Below are 18,564 nucleotides of genomic sequence, written 5' to 3' on the forward strand. Positions count from 1 at the left end.
TGTAGTTTGCTGATGTATTTTATCACATTTTTGAGATTTGAGTAGGTGAACTAATACCCAACTGATTGAGAAAGATGGTTGCTGTTTGGCAAAATGCGATTTATTTAATAACAAAAGTTCATGAAATTTATTAGTTTTTATAACATTGATTTTTTAGGGTAAATTACACTTGAGATTTGGAAAAAATACAAGCCTCATAATAAGTTTGGCATAATTATGTGGATTTCCTTTTTAGTAAAGGTAAAGCAAACTAGATTAATGCATGTGGTGTGTGGACACATGGAAGATAATTAAAATAAAATATATATTTCGGTATAAATAGGACAATATTATTTTCATTCATATGATTATCAGATATTTGATGATAAGGAAACAAAGTGATATGTCAATTTAAATCTCCAGGGAGTACAATGTAATTAAGCTAAATTTGTAGAATTTGTTGTCTTTTTTTTCAAAAGCATGAGGGAAGTTAGTGTAATTTATCTTACTCTTTTATTTATTTATGTTTTATTTTTTAAATATAGGGTTGTGCTAACAATATCACACGGTGGAGGAAATGCTAAAATATATACAATTTTATTGCATTTTTAACATCTTTTTAAATATTTCTATGAACTGCTTATATATTCTTATATAATTTTTACAGGGTGGTCATTAACATTTTTCTTATATTAATTTTTATTTCACTAAATTACACTACTATTTCTTGAGGTTTGAAAAAATTATATTGAGCATTACAAGTTTGATAATAGCTTGCCAACAACAGATCCAACTTCCAAATATCTAAAAATGAAAATGGCCAATTACACACACCACCTCTGATGTGTAAATCATATATATAATGAACTTTGTACATAATTATACGGACCTTTCTTAGTAAGGCTCAAGCAAATAGGAAGATCTTTCTCTCAAGCATTTGTGGTAGAAATATAGAAGATTTTTACATATTAGAACCCACTGAAATGATACGTTCCTCTAATTTGAGAGTTCTAAAAGAGCACTAATGATATGGAAAATCAAAAAATAAAAAATAAAAAAAAAAGGCCAAAATATCACGTCACATGGGATTCACACAGCAATTAAAATTATTAGAGCTCTTAATTTAGAACTCCCAATTTTTTTCCCTAGAACACATATAAACCACCAAGGGGCTATCGTAGTTGGTAAAGGGAGTATGCTTCTCTCTTTACTAATTGAATCTCCTACTACTCAAGTGAAAATCCGATGGTTTAAGTGGATCGGCTAACTTCTCCCAATTTGACTTATAAGAGTGAATCCTAAGGATCCTGCCTTGGAGGTGTTATGGGTATATTTAAAAAAAAAAAAAAGAAAAAAAAAAGACAAAAGTGGGACACCTGTCCAAATAGAATCCAATGTGAAACTCATTTTTTATTTCAATGTGTGTTTTATTATGAAAATCATCTGAACAACTTTCTATCATCCCAAAGCCATGCATATGACTTATGTGAGGGTGTGATTAATCTAGGCTTATTAATCTTCTAGGCAATTTTATTTTCGATAGCAACATCCATACAAGCTTCAAATTTATTTAGGTGTTATCTTTTGACTCACTGTTTTGGTCTTCTGTCTTTTTTAAATCATTCAGAAAATTTGAATAATATGAGGCAGAAGAAGCTTCCGTTAGAAAAACCTCAAAATTTCCTTCTAATCCCACCTGCTATGGACCATAACCAATGGGGACTTGCCACGTGGAGATTTTTGTCCTTGACAGTCTGGAAACATATAACATCCGTACATGGAGGGGGGGTCAATGTTTCAACTGCTTTGAAAAAACAAACATTACTTGGTCGAAAAACAACTCACTACTCTCTATTTATATGCATCTGTTTTCAATATATATGACCCAAAAAACATAAGCAATTCAATTGAGTTCTTGACATGGCTTTGGCAATGAAACATTTGATCTTCTTTGCCATTGCAATCCTTGTGGTCTCTCAAGCCACAGAGGCCAAGAAGCTCAAGCAAACGCAGGTCGAGTTCTACATGCATGACACGGTGGGTGGTCCGAACCCTTCTGCAGTTAGGGTAGCCGGCCGGTCCAACTTTACTAGCTCAAACCCTATTGCAGCCATGTTTGGATCCATCTACATGATGGACAACCCGCTCACTATCACTCCTGCTCTAAACTCAACCGTGATGGGCCGTGCTCAGGGCATTTATGGTATGTCATCTCAGCACGATGAGCTTAGCCTTCTGATGACCCTTACGTACAACTTCATTACCGGTCCCTACAATGGAAGCTCATTCAGTGTCATTGGTCGGAATCCAATCGCAAATGAGGTTAGGGAAATGCCGGTCGTTGGAGGCACGGGAATGTTCAGGCTAGCTCGCGGATACTGCTTAGCCAAGACATATTCGACGAACCAAATGGATGCAATTGTTGGATACAATGTTACCTTGTTACACTATTAAAAGCAGAGGCACTTGATTTTTATATATACTAGCGATCGATGTGCTTGTAATTTTATATGTAAAATTTTAGTCGACTGGATGAATAATAAGCGTGACAAAATTTATGTTGACTTTATGGATTAGAATAGGTAATTGATATATTCTAAATAGTTTATATTGGGTACCCAACAAAAATCTTGAAAATTATCTCAAAAATAAAATGTGAATAATTTGATTATGACCACCACAAAATTTGAATCTATGGCATATACTTCAATTTTGAGGTAATTTTCGAGATATTTTTCAGGTGCATAGATTTTCGATTGTTTTTGAATAATTATTATTATTATGAAATATGAATAAATTTGACTTTTTGTTTGCAATAAAGTTTTGAACATTAATATGTTGCCATGTTTATCTCCATAAATCTCTCTCTCTCTCTTTGGCCACATGAATGCAATGTTTTTTTCAAATTCAAATTTGCCATTCCTCTTCTACGCTATCACTCCAACCTCTTCTTCTCTTGTCATTCAAGTGCCTCCCTCTCTCATCTCTATCTCTCTCTCTCTAAAACAATGTGCACACCATGGATGATAAGGGACTGGACAACATGTTTCCTCGCATGCAAGTTTCCTTTAGGTAACCCAACACAAAGTTTCAGAGTTCTAATTTCATGCAGACTTACAATCTCTCTCTCTATTGTTTTGATTAACTTTGAAGAAAATTTTAGTTAAAAGCATAACTCTGATGTGGAACATTTCAATCTCTACTCTTTTTTTCATCATTTTTTTTTTTGGGGGGGAAAAATTCAAAACTTATTCTACAAAATGTTTTTAACTTTTTTTTTTTTTTTTTTTAAAGACAATCATCCCCGATCCTTATTGTTTTTAAAATTTTATCAAATTTGAGTAGAAATATTATTGTTAGAAATTTAGTGAAGGAGTTGGTTCGTTCTTGATTTGGGAAAAGGTTTGTCTCTCCCTTGATTTAATACAAGTTTAATGAAATGATTAGAGCTCATTTTTAGCTCTTTATTCATCAAATTTGAATTTGATGAAGAATTCTATTGAAGTTACCTTTTTGTGTATTTCTTTTTTATATATTTTTGGTTGCCTCAGCTTAAGATTCTTTAGCTTAGGCAATTGAAATGGAATAGTATGGTTGTGATAATAAAAAAAAAAAATTAAATATATATATATATATTAAAATGTACAGCCAATTATAACAATATCTTTCATTGATGTCAATTCTATCACTTGAAATGGAACCCTATTTAAAAGATCAAAAACCCAACTCTTCATTTTAGTTTTAAAAAAATGTTTTTAATTATTTTTTGATTTTCTCAAAGTGATTCCCATTTTATCTCTTATACACTACTTGAGTTAATTAAAATGGTGTGAGGTAGATAAAGAACCAGATACATTTTGCATTTCATCAGCTCAAGCTCCCAGAGGAACCATGGTGTTTAACTCTAATGGTGACAACAAAAAAGCCTTTCATGAGATGAACAAAATGGCTTCGTGCGATAACAAATGCGATAGAGACAAAGAAACAGTCCCAAGTTCGACACAAAGTAACAATATCGAGTTAGAAGAGAAGGAGATCGATGAGTCGAGCTGGCCAAACTTTGCGGATGAGGATTACATTGTCTTTTCCTTCAAAGAGGATGGAGCGATTCATGTGGTGCAGGATGGGAAGCCAAAAGTGTCTAATCATGTTGATAGCATGACCCGAAGCTCAACAAGGCCTATCAATCACAAGGTTAGCAACATCTAATTTTTTAATCGCCTAACTGTGTTTCAAACACTAAGGACGGGATTTGGCACTGTAGTAAAGTTGTTCTATTATAACTTAGGTTTCAAGAATAAGACTGTGTGCATTTAATCTGCTCAAAATATATACTTGGTATTTCTTCTTATTTTTATGTTGATATATAAATATAATTTTAAGAAAATAAAGATAGTGAAATAATTATATTGTGCTTATTTTTAGAAATATTAAAAATATAAGGTATTTTTGTAATTATAAAATTATAAAATACTAGCTAGAGATTCATTGATCTCTCTTATTGTCAGTTTTTTTTTCTTTTTTTTCATTCACTATCTATGATGATCAACCAATTAGGATTGATGATCATTGATGCTTAACATAATTATGTTTTGCATTAATCATATATTACATTTGATTTTCTAATTGTTATACATTATGCAATATCACAAATTCTAAAAATATTTTTTCATAGACATCCTAACATACCAAAACGACGTCGTTTTGACAGTTTTGAACCATTGTGGCCACAAAAATTGTGGCCCTCAAACATTTTCCTATTTTTATTTAGGGGTGGTTTAGGATGATCTAAATAAGTGCACTTATTGACTTTTTATTAAATATGAGTTGGGTGTAGATTGGATTTGAAATGATGTGGTAGAGAGGTGATGCGACTTAAATAAGATGATGTGACTTAAATAGGATAGTGACTTTTTGACTTTTTGATTTTTTTAGATTATGACAAATAAGGTTTTATTTTTTGTTCTATCAATGTATAGAATTTTATTACTTTTTAACTAAACTTGATTTTGAAATAGAACAAATATACACTTATTTTCATTTTTTTGTTTTGAAAAACAGCTTAGATATGGTAGTGAGCATGCGGAGAAAGCTTACAACAGTGGCAGTAGTAGTACAAGAAGCCATGGCCATGATCATATGTTGAATGAAGAATATGGAAGATATATTTATCCTACAAATGAGTCACCTTCTATCTCCTATAACAAAAAGGTGAAAAAATGCCTCTTGATGTTGTGCCTTATACTCAAATAAGAGTAATATACTAATAGTGATATATTCTGATTTCTAGTTCATTACACACTTTGGTATATATGCTAAACTCAAATTATATATATATATATATATATATATGTTACAGTATTTAAAATTCTTATTCTAATTAATGGTGCAAACATATATTATTTTCTTAATTTTTTCCCCCAATGCCAAATAAAATATTGTTTGTGGACCTATCACGAGAAAAGTAGAGAAAATTTTACCAAATTTGGCAAATGATTTAACAACGAAAAAATTATTAAGTCGTCCTAGAATACCATATGACATTATTTATGTAGTGTTCCAAATAAATGAGAAACGTTAAAAAAACATTAAGTGGGTTATCATATCTCTCATCCTAGCTGTCTAACAAAGGTGGGTCGCAATTGTCAAATATGTGAAAATTTTCACTATATTTATTGGTTGGGAATTTTAAAAAAAATGACAGTTGATATTCTAAAATTAGTGAATGACTTGTATTGAGTTTCATCATTGCATATGTTTTTCTATTTTGGAAACAAAATGCTTACTTATCAAAATAAATAAAATAAGTTAAAGAGAAAAGTAATATTATGTTGTTGTAGGGAAAGGGAAAATGGAACATGAACTTGGAAATGGACAACACATTGCATAAGGGTGTTTGGAGAGGGGATGAGAAGAATGATATCATTGAAGAAGAAGAAGAAGAAGAAAAAGAAGAAGAAATCCCTAAAGAAAGTAAAATGGTATTATCCACCACCACCACCCAATCAAGTGAATCCTCCACTGATCAATCTGATGGAAGCTCTAGTTCTTTTGCCTTCCCTGTGTAAGTTCCCAATTATAACTTACAACCAACTATTCTAAATCTATACATTTTTTATTTTTAATTTTTGTTATTTTTTTACTTTTTTGGGATTATTATTAGTTTGTGTAATCATAGTTATGAATATGGAAATTTGAATTAAATATGCAGATTGTGCAGTGAAGGGATGGGAAGTCCTGTCCGAATGCCAAAACCAGACTCACTCCACTTTAGGAAGCACCACAAGGCCTTGGCTGCTCGTCTTTACTGTTGTCGTTTTTAAAACTTCGTTTTTCTTTCTTTCATTCTTTTTGTCTTTTTTTGTCCCCCCTCTCTCTCTCTTGGTATTTTTCTTCAAACAATTCTATCTAAGATAAAAATTTAATCAAAATTTTATCATGATCATGAAGTATAGGATGTACATTTAGAGTTAGTGTGAGTCATATGTTGAATAAATTGCCCGCATTTAAATTTTGAATATAATTTTATTTTTTCATTTTGTTTTTCTATTTTTTTAGGGGGGAGTGGTATGTAGTACAATTGTTTTTCTTTTCTTTTCTTTTCTTTTTTTTTTTCGAATGAAAAAACAAAAAACTCCAGGATATCATCACTGTATCCATGGATCTAGGTCCCGGAATAACCGATTATCGACCTGATTTGACCCAATCCATAAAAAGGAATCCACCACTAATTCGAACCTGAGTCACACCTGTGGAGAAGGATACCTTCTCCATTAGGCTACCACCCTCGGTGGTTGTTTTCCTTTGTCGTTTTCATCAATCATGGTCACATGCTAGATACACAGAATTGGGGCACATAAAAGTACACAAATAGTGCATTTTTGGGCTTAGATTCATTGGGTGTGCCGAGTAATATTTCAAATACAAAAATGCAATGAACCCATCTTTATTAATTCATAATTTTTCCTAAATATATTTGTAGAAATTAAATTGATAAAGTATAGAATCCATAAGTAAAATAAATTTGAACTATTGATTCTTTTTTTTGAGTAAATTCTAAGTTCATAAATTTGAGTTTATAGTGTAATTATTTAAAATAAATCCAATGCACAATGCACTTTCTATGCAATTTTATAATTTTTATATTCTGTGCAACTAGCATTTTTGTGATTTTGATGATGATAGGATGTGTTCTAAAAAAAAAATGTTAGTAGTATAATACAAATTTAATAAAAAATTTATATAGAATAATGTAGCATGATATCGAAAGTTCTGTTTGAATCAACATAAACGATCAAGTCATGCTCAACTCAACTCAAGCTCTGTTTAGCTATAACTTTTTTAGTTACTTTTTGACTATTTAAAGTCTCATTTGGAAACTACCTATTTAGTTTAAAAGCAAAAAAGTTACTAAAAAAAACCAAAAAGTTAATAATCTATATCAAAAAGTCAAAATTTTCTTTTTCTTTCTACTTTTTGCACATTTTTTCATAGAAAAACAAAAAGTCATTCTAAACATACTATTTTTTTTACCTCATATTTTGATCAAAAAATCAAAAAATTACTAAAATAACCTGTTCTCAAATGAGGCTAAGCAAAATACAAACTAGACCATTTAACAGCACATTTTTTGCTGACAATTGTGAAATGTTTTAACAAGATTTTGAGAACTCCTAATTAACAATCACGTTTTCCTTGAAAAGCATTGTTAACGGCATTTTTTCTTACTTGAATTTAAAGACTTGGGGAAAATAGAATCCGAAAAGATGGTTCAAACAGTGTTATATGCTAAGTAAACAACGTGATTAGCAATAATGTTTTTATAAAAATGTGTTTGCTAAACACACTTAACCATAGCGTGCGAATTAAGTTCATGCGTACACTATTTGTTTCATTTTTATTTATTATTTTTAATTTTAAATGTCAAATTGTTAGTGTCATGTAGTGCTTATGAAGAGAAAGGAACAAACTAACTTCATGAAGAGACAGTTAAACTGTAAAAAGTTCATAAATAAGCATGCTTTCCAATGAAAACAAGAAATATCTCATTTACCAAAATGCATTACTAATATAACTTCCCAACCCACCTCCCTCACTTTCATTTGACAAATGATGAACCCCACACATGAGAACATCTACAAGCATGTGTTCTGTATTAAATATTTGAAAAACACATAATATAAAAGATTGGACAACAAAGAGAGTTCAATCTTGAGTGAATAATCATATGTTTATCAAGAGAGTAAATCTAAGTGCACAAAAAAAGTTCACAGAATGGAACGAATAAGTGATATGAAGGGTGGGTCTCACCTCTTTGTTTCACATTTGTGTCCCGTTGTGAAAATTTTATGTATTCTTAGCGTAGTTGCTTGGAATCCCGACTAGGGACTTCCGCTGCTCAGATTTTCTAAAAACAAATGATTGAAGATGTAACCTTGCAGTGGCAGCAGCGGCAATAGAATCTTCGTCTTGCTTTTCTTTTGCGGCAGCAACAGCAGCAACGTAGGCTTCTCTAGCCTCCTCCATCTTCTGCATCTCTGTCTCGTCCCAATCGTCCTGTTCAAACCATCTCAGATTTTTCAACTTACATATTGTATGGCAACCCAACAAACAAACCGAAGATAAATGAATTGCTGACCTACATCAATTCCTTTTAAGACCTTACAAAAAAAATAAAATAAAATAATGTACTTGCTAATTGATAATCTCTCCAACGCCAATAGTAACTACAAAAAAAAAATATAAGTTATGCAAATACAGGAGTAAAAGAAATATCATATATACAACAATACAATATATATTCTTTTATTATGGCAATACATAGTAAGCTGATGAGTAGCTATATAAGTTGGTCATAATTGTCTTCTTTTCTCTATTTGGCAACTACTAAAAAAGTCACTTTTTTTTTTTTTTTGGAACTGTTTTTGTCTTTTGTGAAATTTTTATAAATTTGAATCAAAATTTTTTAATTTTCAAGTCCATCTATTCTAGAAAAATCTAAGAAATCAGGTTTTTTTTTTGTTGAAAAAACCCAAATTAAGTTCACCACCGCAAAAAAGGGCCAAAACCAGTAAACTTTTAAAACTTTTTTTTATGTCCGCAGTAGACTTTTTTCAAAATCTTTTTATTTTTATTTTACTTTTCAAGTACATCTAATCTAGTAGAATCTAAAAATGAAGTTTTTTTAAATTTTATGAAAACATTCACTAAAAAAAAAAACCAACAAAAAAACTGCTAAAAAGCAATTGCCAAACCCTAAGAATTACCAATTAAGCATGAATTTAATGCTTCAAATGCAACCAAAAATTCAGAAAATAATAATAATAAAACAGAAACACAGAAGAGGTGATGGTGGTGGGGGGGTTAATGAGCTTACCGTATGAGGAAGATGATTCAAATGATAAGGTGTGACATCATAATCTTCAGCAGACATGGTGGGATGATTCTTTGTCAAGCCTTCAAACAATGACAAATATGATGAAATCTCTCCTTGCATGGAACCTAGGTCTTCTTGGAGCTTTTCCACTCTTTTGTTGGAAGTCATTGCTTCCCATTGTAATTTTTCAATTGCTGCCTGTTTGTCAGCCAGTTTAATCTGCAGATAAAAGGAAGGTAGTAACAATGATGCAAGAATTCTCCAACAGAAGGGATGCGCACCCACCCGTGTTTGTTTGTGTGTCTTCCCGTGCAAATTACTGATGCGCATACTAACCAAGCATTATCCAATATCAGGAAAGAGTTTAAATTATAAAACCAGTATTTTTGTTTCCTTTTTTTTTTTTTTGTGAAAACTGGTTAATTTGAAGTGAAGAAACAAACAATTACTAGACTGTCCACAAAAAGGAGTACTTCTCAAGGCAATGCTCCATGATTGGTAGATTGGGCCAAGGGAGCTTCTATTTGCACACCACACTTCGTCTCAATTCAGACCATTTTTGTCGTACATAATTAGGCAGGATGGATGAAACTAAGGAATATATCAAGAGTGTTGTGCAATCATAGGATTTCGATTACGTTAAGGGAAAAGTTTTACTGCTATAAGATTTGCTATAATGTATGGTAGTAAATGTTAGGCAACTAAGGAAAAATATGTTCAAAAATTGAGTATAGATTAAATGATAATATTGAAAAGACTATGTGTCACAAGAAAAGATAAATTAAGAAATGAACTCATTAGAAATAAGATAGAAGTGACACAAATTGAAGACAATATTAGAGAAAACCATTTGTCTTTGAGACGGTACGATCATATGCATCGTAGACCAATTAAATTGCTTGTACAGAGGAGGGATTTAATCAACATGGAGGGCGGTAAAAGAAACGGAGGCAGGCTTCAGAGAACTGTGGTTTGAGGTGAAAAGGAAAAAAAAAATGACTATCTTAAAATTGAGGGTTTGACTACGAATAGTAATTGGAAAAAAGATTCTGTAGCTGATCCCAAGTAATTGGAACACAACAGCTTGTTGGGTTGAGTTTATCAAACGAAATATGTTAGCACATTAAGGGTTGTTTGGGATGTCCTAAATAAGTACACTTTTTGGACTAAAAAGTTGAGAGAAAAAAGATGGTTGCTTGGGATAACTTTTTGACTTTTTACATTATTAAAATATTGTATAAAATAACAAAATTACCATTTTACCCCTACTATATGTAAATACCTACTGACTTAGATTGTACTGGAAGCCAGTCGGTTGGTAGCAAACATTATAGGAGCAGATTGCCTACAGTCCAAGATCGGACTAGACGGTACTGTTCGGCCCATGGGGACCCACCACGGGTCTCGTTTTAATAATCGGAACCGTTCAATGTGTAAAACTCGTCGAGTACTTTATACTTGTAAAAAATCACATTGATTGAATATCGATAGCTATCTGATCAAATTAGTTTTTTTGTCAACCATTAATTTCTTCATCGTCCATTTTGTTATACAAAACTGATTTGATCATATACCTATCGATATCCAAACAACATGATTTTTTACAGGCATATAGTATCCAACAAGTTCTATACATTGAACGGTTCAGATTATCAAAACGAGACCCGTGATGGGCCCCCACGAGCTGAACAACACTGTCCTGTGCAACTTTTTTGTGCACCACCGGGTAAAATTTGTAGCATCAGTTGACAGTGTACCATCACTGCACACTGTCCTGTGTAACAGCACTGTCATGATTTTTTATATATATTTTTTTTGTGAATAGTGATAACTTTTTGACTTTTTTAGTAATTTTAAGACATGCCAAACCAGGCCTAAGTTGTAAAATTAACTTAATTATTTTGCACATCAAAAATTTCAAACTCATCTGAAAAGACAAAAAGAGAAATAAGTAACAGAAACATAATTGAAAAAACATGCCTTAAAAAGAAACTACTGAAGCTCCCTATGTTGTCTTGTAATGGATGACATAAATACTGCCTGGTAAACTTCCCTTTGGTTTGAAGAAAATTATTATATCACCTTCTATATGTATCTATCTTAGTTTATGTTGGATGTCACAAACCATTGCTAGGTAAAGTCACCCTGCCATTAAAATGGGCCATTTGCTGATTTTGAGACCAAATTTTGGAATTTAGATCATGTTTGTGAACTAATATTCTGTCAAAACAATGTGGTCAAATAGTAATATCTTCCACTAATATTCTATCAAAACAAGAATCCATTACATTAAATTATACTAAATGTCCAAGCAAATGGATTACACATAATTTGAAAACACATAAAGAATTTTAAGAGAAAGCATAAAAGCATTAAGACAGATACCTTTGCATCAGATAGTTGTAGTTGAGTAGACTTGATTAATGAATCCTTATCTGCAGCCTGGTGTTTCAACTCCTCAAATTTTGCATTCATGGAAGTCATCTGGGTCTTTGAAATCTCTGCTGATTTCAGAAGTTCCTCTTTCTCTAATAATTTCCTTTGAAGATCTTCCACTTGTTCTTTTAATGCAGTCAACTGTTCTCGGTCCTTTTCTGTTGGTAATGCCCTGGAGGAGAAAATTGAGAAACTGTCGGAGCATCCATCTTGGTTATCACTGGCAATCTTCCCTTGATCCTTGTCTGCATGGTCCCTCCGTTTTTTAGTTGGAATAGATTGAGCTACATTCCTTCCTTTTGGTTCAGTTAGCTAAAACATTTTAAGAATCTAACATAAGCTCCCACTTAAAGGTCCATGAACAGAAATTCAAATCACCTTGCATGAGAACAAAAACTACGAATAGATAGAAGGTTCAAACTTAAATTACCACCTACAAAGAAACATGATCATGAAATTATGATATGAACTCTTCTCTCTCTCTCTCTCTCTCTCTCTCTCTCTCTCTCTCTCTCTCTCTCTTTCTCTCTAACAAAACAATTTGCTTTTATAAATATAAAACAAGCAAAAAAATTTAAAACTAGTATGTTACGGGGAACTGGATCATGAAAATAATGGTATTACTTTTTTTTTTGTATAAATACAACCTTATTAGGGCACCCAAATAGGTGCCTCCCTTATGCAACAAAACTATTTATTAGAAATGTGAGAAAGAAAAAATGCCCCACAAAAGATCCTTAAGATATGGGTTTAAACTCTCCTTGAAACCCAACCATACAAAACACCCAAAAACTTGTCATTAACTTGACTAGGCTCCTTTACTCGTTCCCATATTATGTGGACTCTTCTATATTTGTAAAGTACATGTGTCAAATACTCGACATTTGAGTAGGGGTCGTATGGATATGTATTCAACATATCTAATAAGACATGCACTCAACATGCCTAAGTAGTTAATGTTACTATAGAAGTATACATAAGATTCCCATTTTGTGCATAAAATGTTCTATGTTGGCTTTTAAAAGCCATTTTATCCTAAAAAATAAAATACATATTTAAGAAATATGAACATAGTTGTGTCCTGGTGTCCTTGGACATAAGAATTAGAAGAATACAATTATAACAAACTACACATAATCGTACTCGACAACTATACCCGAGTCCATGTAACATAGACTCCTTCAAAATACTAGCTTCCTTTCCCCCCCAACCCAAATGCCCAATATCAAGCAAAAGGAAGCTGCTCTCTGCATCTTCCTTCTCTTCTTGCCAATTGTACTCTGCTTCCCTCAAGAAACAATATTAGCCACACCTCTAGGAAGGTCTAAGACATACCAAACAAACAAGCACCCACATTTCCCTCACCATTCTATCAGTAAGGCAATGGACCAGACTCTCACACCTCCTTGCAGATAAAACACCAATTAGGTATAATATGGCTTCTATAAATCAGGTTGTTCACTATAATGATCTTCCATGACAAGGTCCAACACAAAAATGCAACATTGGAGATGACTTTTGCAGTCCAAATTCACTTTTAAGGAAATTCAGCCTTAGTTATACAGGTCAACACGTTATCATAGGATGACCTCAAATCTACCAGACATGGATCAACCCACACACTTTGCCCTCTTCTTCTCCCAAACCAACATCTCAATACAAAGTATCTTCATCAACACCTCAATAATCATGCACCTCTCTCCCAAAGGAGGCGCATCATAAAACACCTAATATAGGGTCATGATAAAAATTCATTTCTAATTGCTTGACAATGTGTTACCAAACTTTCAATAAAAACTTTATCAAACTGCAAATGCACAAAAAATTATTTCAAAACTTAATAGACACATTAGAAATAATAAAATATGTAACCGGGAACACCTAAGAAGACTATATTTGACAGACATTACAATTTATATATGTAAATGGGCATAGACCATTCTTAGAACTCTCTACTCGACTTAGCTTTTTTGCTTTTCGTCTTTATAATTATTTCATTTCATCTTTACTAAGTTTAGGCCACAAGAGCTGACTGCACATTGAAATCATACCAAATTTAAACAACATCACTTGTGTTCCTATATAGTATTTTTGCAATCATATCATAAAGTATACTTTGGCAACTTAAGGTGCACATCGGGCGGGGATTCATGTGTTACTTAATTGCACTTCGCCCCACCAAACTTCTTATTTTTTTTACTTATATACTATATTTTGTAGAATAGTTCTGAGTTTTTGTAGTGTTAATACAAATCATTATAATTATGTTATGAAGGGATGCACCACAAAAAAAAATTTAGTTACAAATTATTATGATTATATAACGAACTATTATAATTATGTTATGAATATTAAATATTACGTACTATTATGCTGAAAAAAGTTATTAACTTTTGTGATTTTGTAACCAATCATTGTAGTATGATTTTAAAAGGGCATACAGTATGCATTTTTAAGAGTGTGTACCATAGTTTTGGTCATTTTATTGCTTAAAAAAAAATAAAAATAAAAATAAAAATAAAAAACTGAAAGTGTTTTCATCTTTCATTCATCAGTACATGACAATTTCAAAAATGTTGTATAGCAATCTATAAAAGATTACCATTCATGTATTGGATAAACTATATGATATTACTTCTCATTTGCATTTTTCTAGTGTTCTATCATTGAAATTTAAGTTCACGGATTATATTTTTTTAATCACTTTTTGGCGTAGTTTTAATAGTGATATGTTGATTTTAGTCGTCGCAATTGGAGGCTCCACCCCTGTGCACATCCTTGAGCATAAATCACAAAGGTCAACCAAGGCATTGCCAAGTTGCTTCAACTGAAGTAAATTTAGCACATGAACTGCAAATAACTTCTAGCTTTGATCGTTAAAACCAAAAGCTCATATTATTACTTCATCATCATAAATGTCAAAGTAAGATAAGGAAAAATGGATTAAAAGATAAAATGCAATGAGGAGATACACCATTCAGACAAATACTCATTAATCATGTTTGACACAAGCAAAACATAATTGCACTCTCGGTGACGGACGAAGATATGCAGCCCAAACTTCAAATAAATTTCAAAATTTTGGACAATTCCAAAGTTCTTTTTTTTTTTTTTTAATCCAAAAAATAATAGTTAGATAAATCAAAGCCACAAATAAAAAAAAAATCTTACCTTTCTGGAAAGTGATTCTCTAGAAGGCGTCTTGGTATAGATCATTGAACCACGACGAGTAAATGATGAATTCGCTTTCCGATCCTACAAAATCCACACATAAAACCCAAAATTTAAAAACCCAATTGCGCAAAGTAACAAATGCTTCGTTTGGTTGCAGAGAAAATGAAAGAAGTAACATTATCCCAATTTACAAATTCAAATTATCTAAAACCCCAAAAAGCAAAACTTCCACTAACCCAGTGATTTCCCACTAAAATTTCCGCTGGGTCATTTTCAATTTCTCTACATCCAAACTCAACCCCCAAAAAATCAAACAAAAGCTAGTAAATTAGAGAGAGAGAGAGAGAGAGAGAGAGAGAGTACAATTAGGGACTGAACGAGAGGAACAATCTGAACAAGATCGTTGAAGAGGACAGGGTCGACAGTGCCGGAAGTTGCGGTGGAGATGGCGTTGGAGAGAGAAGACTGAGTACGAGAAGGGGAGTGATCTTCGGAGGAAAGCCATGATTTTGGGTCTCCGTAACTGGCATTGTCCTGTAAATCTAGGAAATGTTGGGGCTCGTACATTGTTGTTGTTGTTGTTGTGGTTCTCCAACAACAAGAACAAGAACAAAGAACAAAGAACAAAGAACAAAGTTGAGTTTGAAATCGAGAAAGAGAGAGACTAGAGAAAAGTTTTATGGGAATAATTCGATTTTGGTATGAAGAGAGAGAACTGAAAATTGACAGGGATCTTACAACGTAAAAAAGAGGAGTGATTCGACTTTACCATAATGCCCCTCGAATTTTTTTATGTTTTTTTTAGATTAATAACAATAATTACACTTTGACAGCCAAATTAAGGATTTGTTTGGAAATCACAAATGATGCATCCTTCTCATTTGAAAGTTTTAAAAAAGCATTAATGATGTGAATTTTTTTTAAAAAAAAGAAGCAAGACCAAAATATCACATCACATGAGACCTAAATAAATATATTTTTTAATTTTTTAAGAAAAATATGTAAAAAAATAAAAAAGTGATGTGACCTAAATAAATATACTTATGTAAATAAGTGTACTAATATAGGTTATGCCAAACACTCTTAATTTTTTTGAAGAAAAATATCAACAAAAAATATATATATATATATATATATTTTTTTTTTTACACAAGTCAGTACATGAACCACTTTTATTTTCATGAACTTTAAATTATTTTATCATCTTTCTACTTTTTTTTGATATTTCTCAATTTATTTTTATTGTAAAAAAAAAAAAAACGAGTTAAAAAAAAAGGAGAAAGAATTAAATGATTATTTGTTTGGACTTTTTGTCTAATTGTCACTATATATATCATTACATATATTCACTATGCATTTATACATCCTGAATTATTTAGGGGAAATTAAAAATCAATTAAACTTTTTAAAAATAATTACATATACAGAGAAAATTTTATGACTTTAATAATTAAAGTTTATAAGCTTTGTTATTAATCTATTAAAAAAAATTTAACTCTCAATTGATTTGTTATTACCCCAATTATTAAAGGACATTTGTACAATATATTTCATAATTTATTGAGGATTTAAATCTAAAGTTTCAAAATTAAATGTATATATATAAATAGTATTCAATGATAGTTATAAAAATACTCTAATAATTATTCACTTTGCTTGGTTCCCATTTTTTAAAAACAATTTTCAGAAAATTTTACACTCTTATTTTCCGTATTTTTTTGTTTTTACTAAATTTTTTTAATATTTTATACAAATTTTTTACTTTTTAGACACACCTAATATAAATACACCTAAAAAGTAAAAAAGTTGTAAAAAAAATCTTTTAAAAATTTACTAAATACCAAAAATACAAAAAAAAATACAAGAATTTAATACATTTTTTATATTTTTATGTATTTCTTAATTTTTTAAAATATTTTTTCATAATTTTTTTACTTTTTAGACACATCTAGTAAAGTGCATCTAAAAAAGTAAAAAAAATGTTTAAAATTTTAAAAATATTCACTAAAAACAAAAAAATACGAAAATTAAAAAATTCAATTTTCAAAAAACTCAAACCAAACACAGTGATTATTATTATTATTTTCTACACAATGCTGTCTCTACCTAACCAATGTTGAGATGATCCTTTGTTGTTTGTACCGCCCTGTCAATACTACAAACACGTGATATTATTTTTTTAATTAAAATCATATTATGTAATAGTGAATAATGAAATATGGGTTAAAGACTTTTAGGACAAAGGGATCATGTAAAATCCATATTCAACAGGAAATTATATTAATAAAAGTAAAATTTTAGTTATTCATTTTTTCGTATACTGTTGTTTATTAGGTATATTTTTATACTATTTTCTTATCTTATAAAATTTGTTGTATTGTTTTATTTTCCTTTGTTTGTGACGAGTAGGATATTGAATTTTTATTTCATAGGCGAATTGGTTACAAAATTCAACCGATTCTTTTTTTTCCGATTAAATTCTATTTTTTCATAAGATATTGAAGCTTAAAATCATTGCATAAAGCATGATAAAGAGGTATAAGGTGTCATGTGATACTATATATAAATTTCTTTGTATTTTATTACTAAATCTTGAAAGCATCATCTTAATTGCTTTCCTGACTTCAACTTCTATGGAATAATAATTGTTGCAGAGTAGCCTAAGCAGGTTGGCTTTGGCCAACACTTCCATTTGTTGTATCAATGAGATGTAGCTTTGACAATCAAACCATCAATAAGTTGCTTAGTGTATAATTAATGGCCCAAATCTCATAATGCCCCTTGAAACTTTCTTTTTCTTTTCTTTTTTTTCTTTTTTTTGCTTTCCCAGAACACCCTAAAGGTAGGAACCCTTAGAATCTACCCTTATAAGCCAAATTAGGAAATGCTAGTTGATCCACCTAAACCGTCAGACTTCTATTCGAATAGTAGGGGATTGGGATTCAAACTCTGATCAATAAGGAGATGAACAAACTCCCTTACCAATTAGGATGGCCTCTTGAACCCAATATTAAATGCAACAATAATATTATGTAACAGTATTATTATTCAATGAGCAATTTTAATTTGCGATAGGGATCATAATAATGTTAGGTTGGTGGAAGATAAGACTTGTCCACTTAATCCCTTTGCGACTTTTTATTAATTGGTCATTCCATGTAAGACAGTGTTATCGTTATACTCAATTTTTTTTCCTCCCAAGACTATGGATGTTTCCAGATTGAAAGATTTGAAAATTAATTGCAACTACATAGTTAGTTAAAAATTAGGAAAACATTACTTGCACATAAATTACATGCACAAAATTTCTATTCAAGTAGTGTTAAATTTGTTGAGTTCAAAAAAAGTAGTGTTAAATTTGTTGCTCTACAAACTATTGTACCTTATTAAAAAGGTTAAAAGTTCAAGTCTTACATGACAAGACTCCCATTTTTCAGTCCATGGCCTCTATGTGTTAAGGGAAAATAATTCACCCATCCTTAGTACTAAAAAATAAAAATAAAAAAGGATTTGAAATTTAGTTATGATAATTCAGGCTTCGTTTGGAAAGCTATGGTTTGGGTTTTTTTGGCTATTTTAACCACAAAAAACAAAATAGG

The 18,564-nt window shown here is 31.1% G+C and overlaps 2 protein-coding genes and 1 pseudogene across 3 annotated transcripts; 2 read left to right on the forward strand and 1 right to left on the reverse strand.

Annotated features, from left to right (window-relative positions):
- Positions 1–84: 84 nt before the first annotated feature.
- LOC114263077 (dirigent protein 22 pseudogene) lies at positions 85–2,543 on the forward strand (annotated as a pseudogene). The gene has a single exon (XR_014356699.1). The product of XR_014356699.1 is annotated as a dirigent protein 22 pseudogene (transcript).
- Positions 2,544–3,807: 1,264 nt separating this feature from the next.
- On the forward strand, positions 3,808–6,424 carry LOC145813267 (protein BREAKING OF ASYMMETRY IN THE STOMATAL LINEAGE-like). The gene is made up of 4 exons (XM_082908549.1): positions 3,808–4,173; positions 5,041–5,190; positions 5,820–6,043; positions 6,191–6,424. Exons 1-4 carry the CDS (start codon positions 3,871–3,873, stop codon positions 6,300–6,302), a joined length of 789 nt encoding a protein of 262 aa, XP_082764675.1. The 5' UTR covers positions 3,808–3,870; the 3' UTR covers positions 6,303–6,424.
- A 1,544-nt stretch (positions 6,425–7,968) lies between these two features.
- Positions 7,969–15,747, reverse strand: MPB2C (movement protein binding protein 2C). Its single transcript, XM_028267637.2, has 5 exons — positions 15,329–15,747; positions 14,963–15,046; positions 11,741–12,103; positions 9,356–9,574; positions 7,969–8,535 (listed from the first exon to the last, which is right to left on the reverse strand). Exons 1-5 carry the CDS (start codon positions 15,530–15,532, stop codon positions 8,326–8,328), a joined length of 1,080 nt encoding a protein of 359 aa, XP_028123438.1. The 5' UTR covers positions 15,533–15,747; the 3' UTR covers positions 7,969–8,325.
- Between the last annotated feature and the right edge of the window lie 2,817 nt (positions 15,748–18,564).

The sequence above is a fragment of the Camellia sinensis genome, chromosome 15, assembly GCF_055761805.1.
Source record: "Camellia sinensis isolate YWXY chromosome 15, ASM5576180v1, whole genome shotgun sequence".
In the NCBI taxonomy this organism is placed as follows: domain Eukaryota; kingdom Viridiplantae; phylum Streptophyta; class Magnoliopsida; order Ericales; family Theaceae; genus Camellia; species Camellia sinensis.

Bases quoted from the DNA above. Each gene is read 5' to 3' on its own strand.
- LOC145813267 (XM_082908549.1), top strand. From the start codon at position 3,871: ATGGTGTTTAACTCTAATGGTGACAACAAAAAAGCCTTTCATGAGATG. The intron at 5,191-5,819 runs GTGAAAAAATGC...ATGTTGTTGTAG, and splicing joins CTATCTCCTATAACAAAAAG to GGAAAGGGAAAATGGAACAT. The intron at 6,044-6,190 runs GTAAGTTCCCAA...TTAAATATGCAG, and splicing joins AGTTCTTTTGCCTTCCCTGT to ATTGTGCAGTGAAGGGATGG.
- MPB2C (XM_028267637.2), bottom strand. From the start codon at position 15,532: ATGTACGAGCCCCAACATTTCCTAGATTTACAGGACAATGCCAGTTAC. The intron at 12,104-14,962 runs GTAAGATTTTTT...AAAATGTTTTAG, and splicing joins GAGAATCACTTTCCAGAAAG to CTAACTGAACCAAAAGGAAG. The intron at 9,575-11,740 runs GTATCTGTCTTA...TTTTATCTGCAG, and splicing joins TACAACTATCTGATGCAAAG to ATTAAACTGGCTGACAAACA.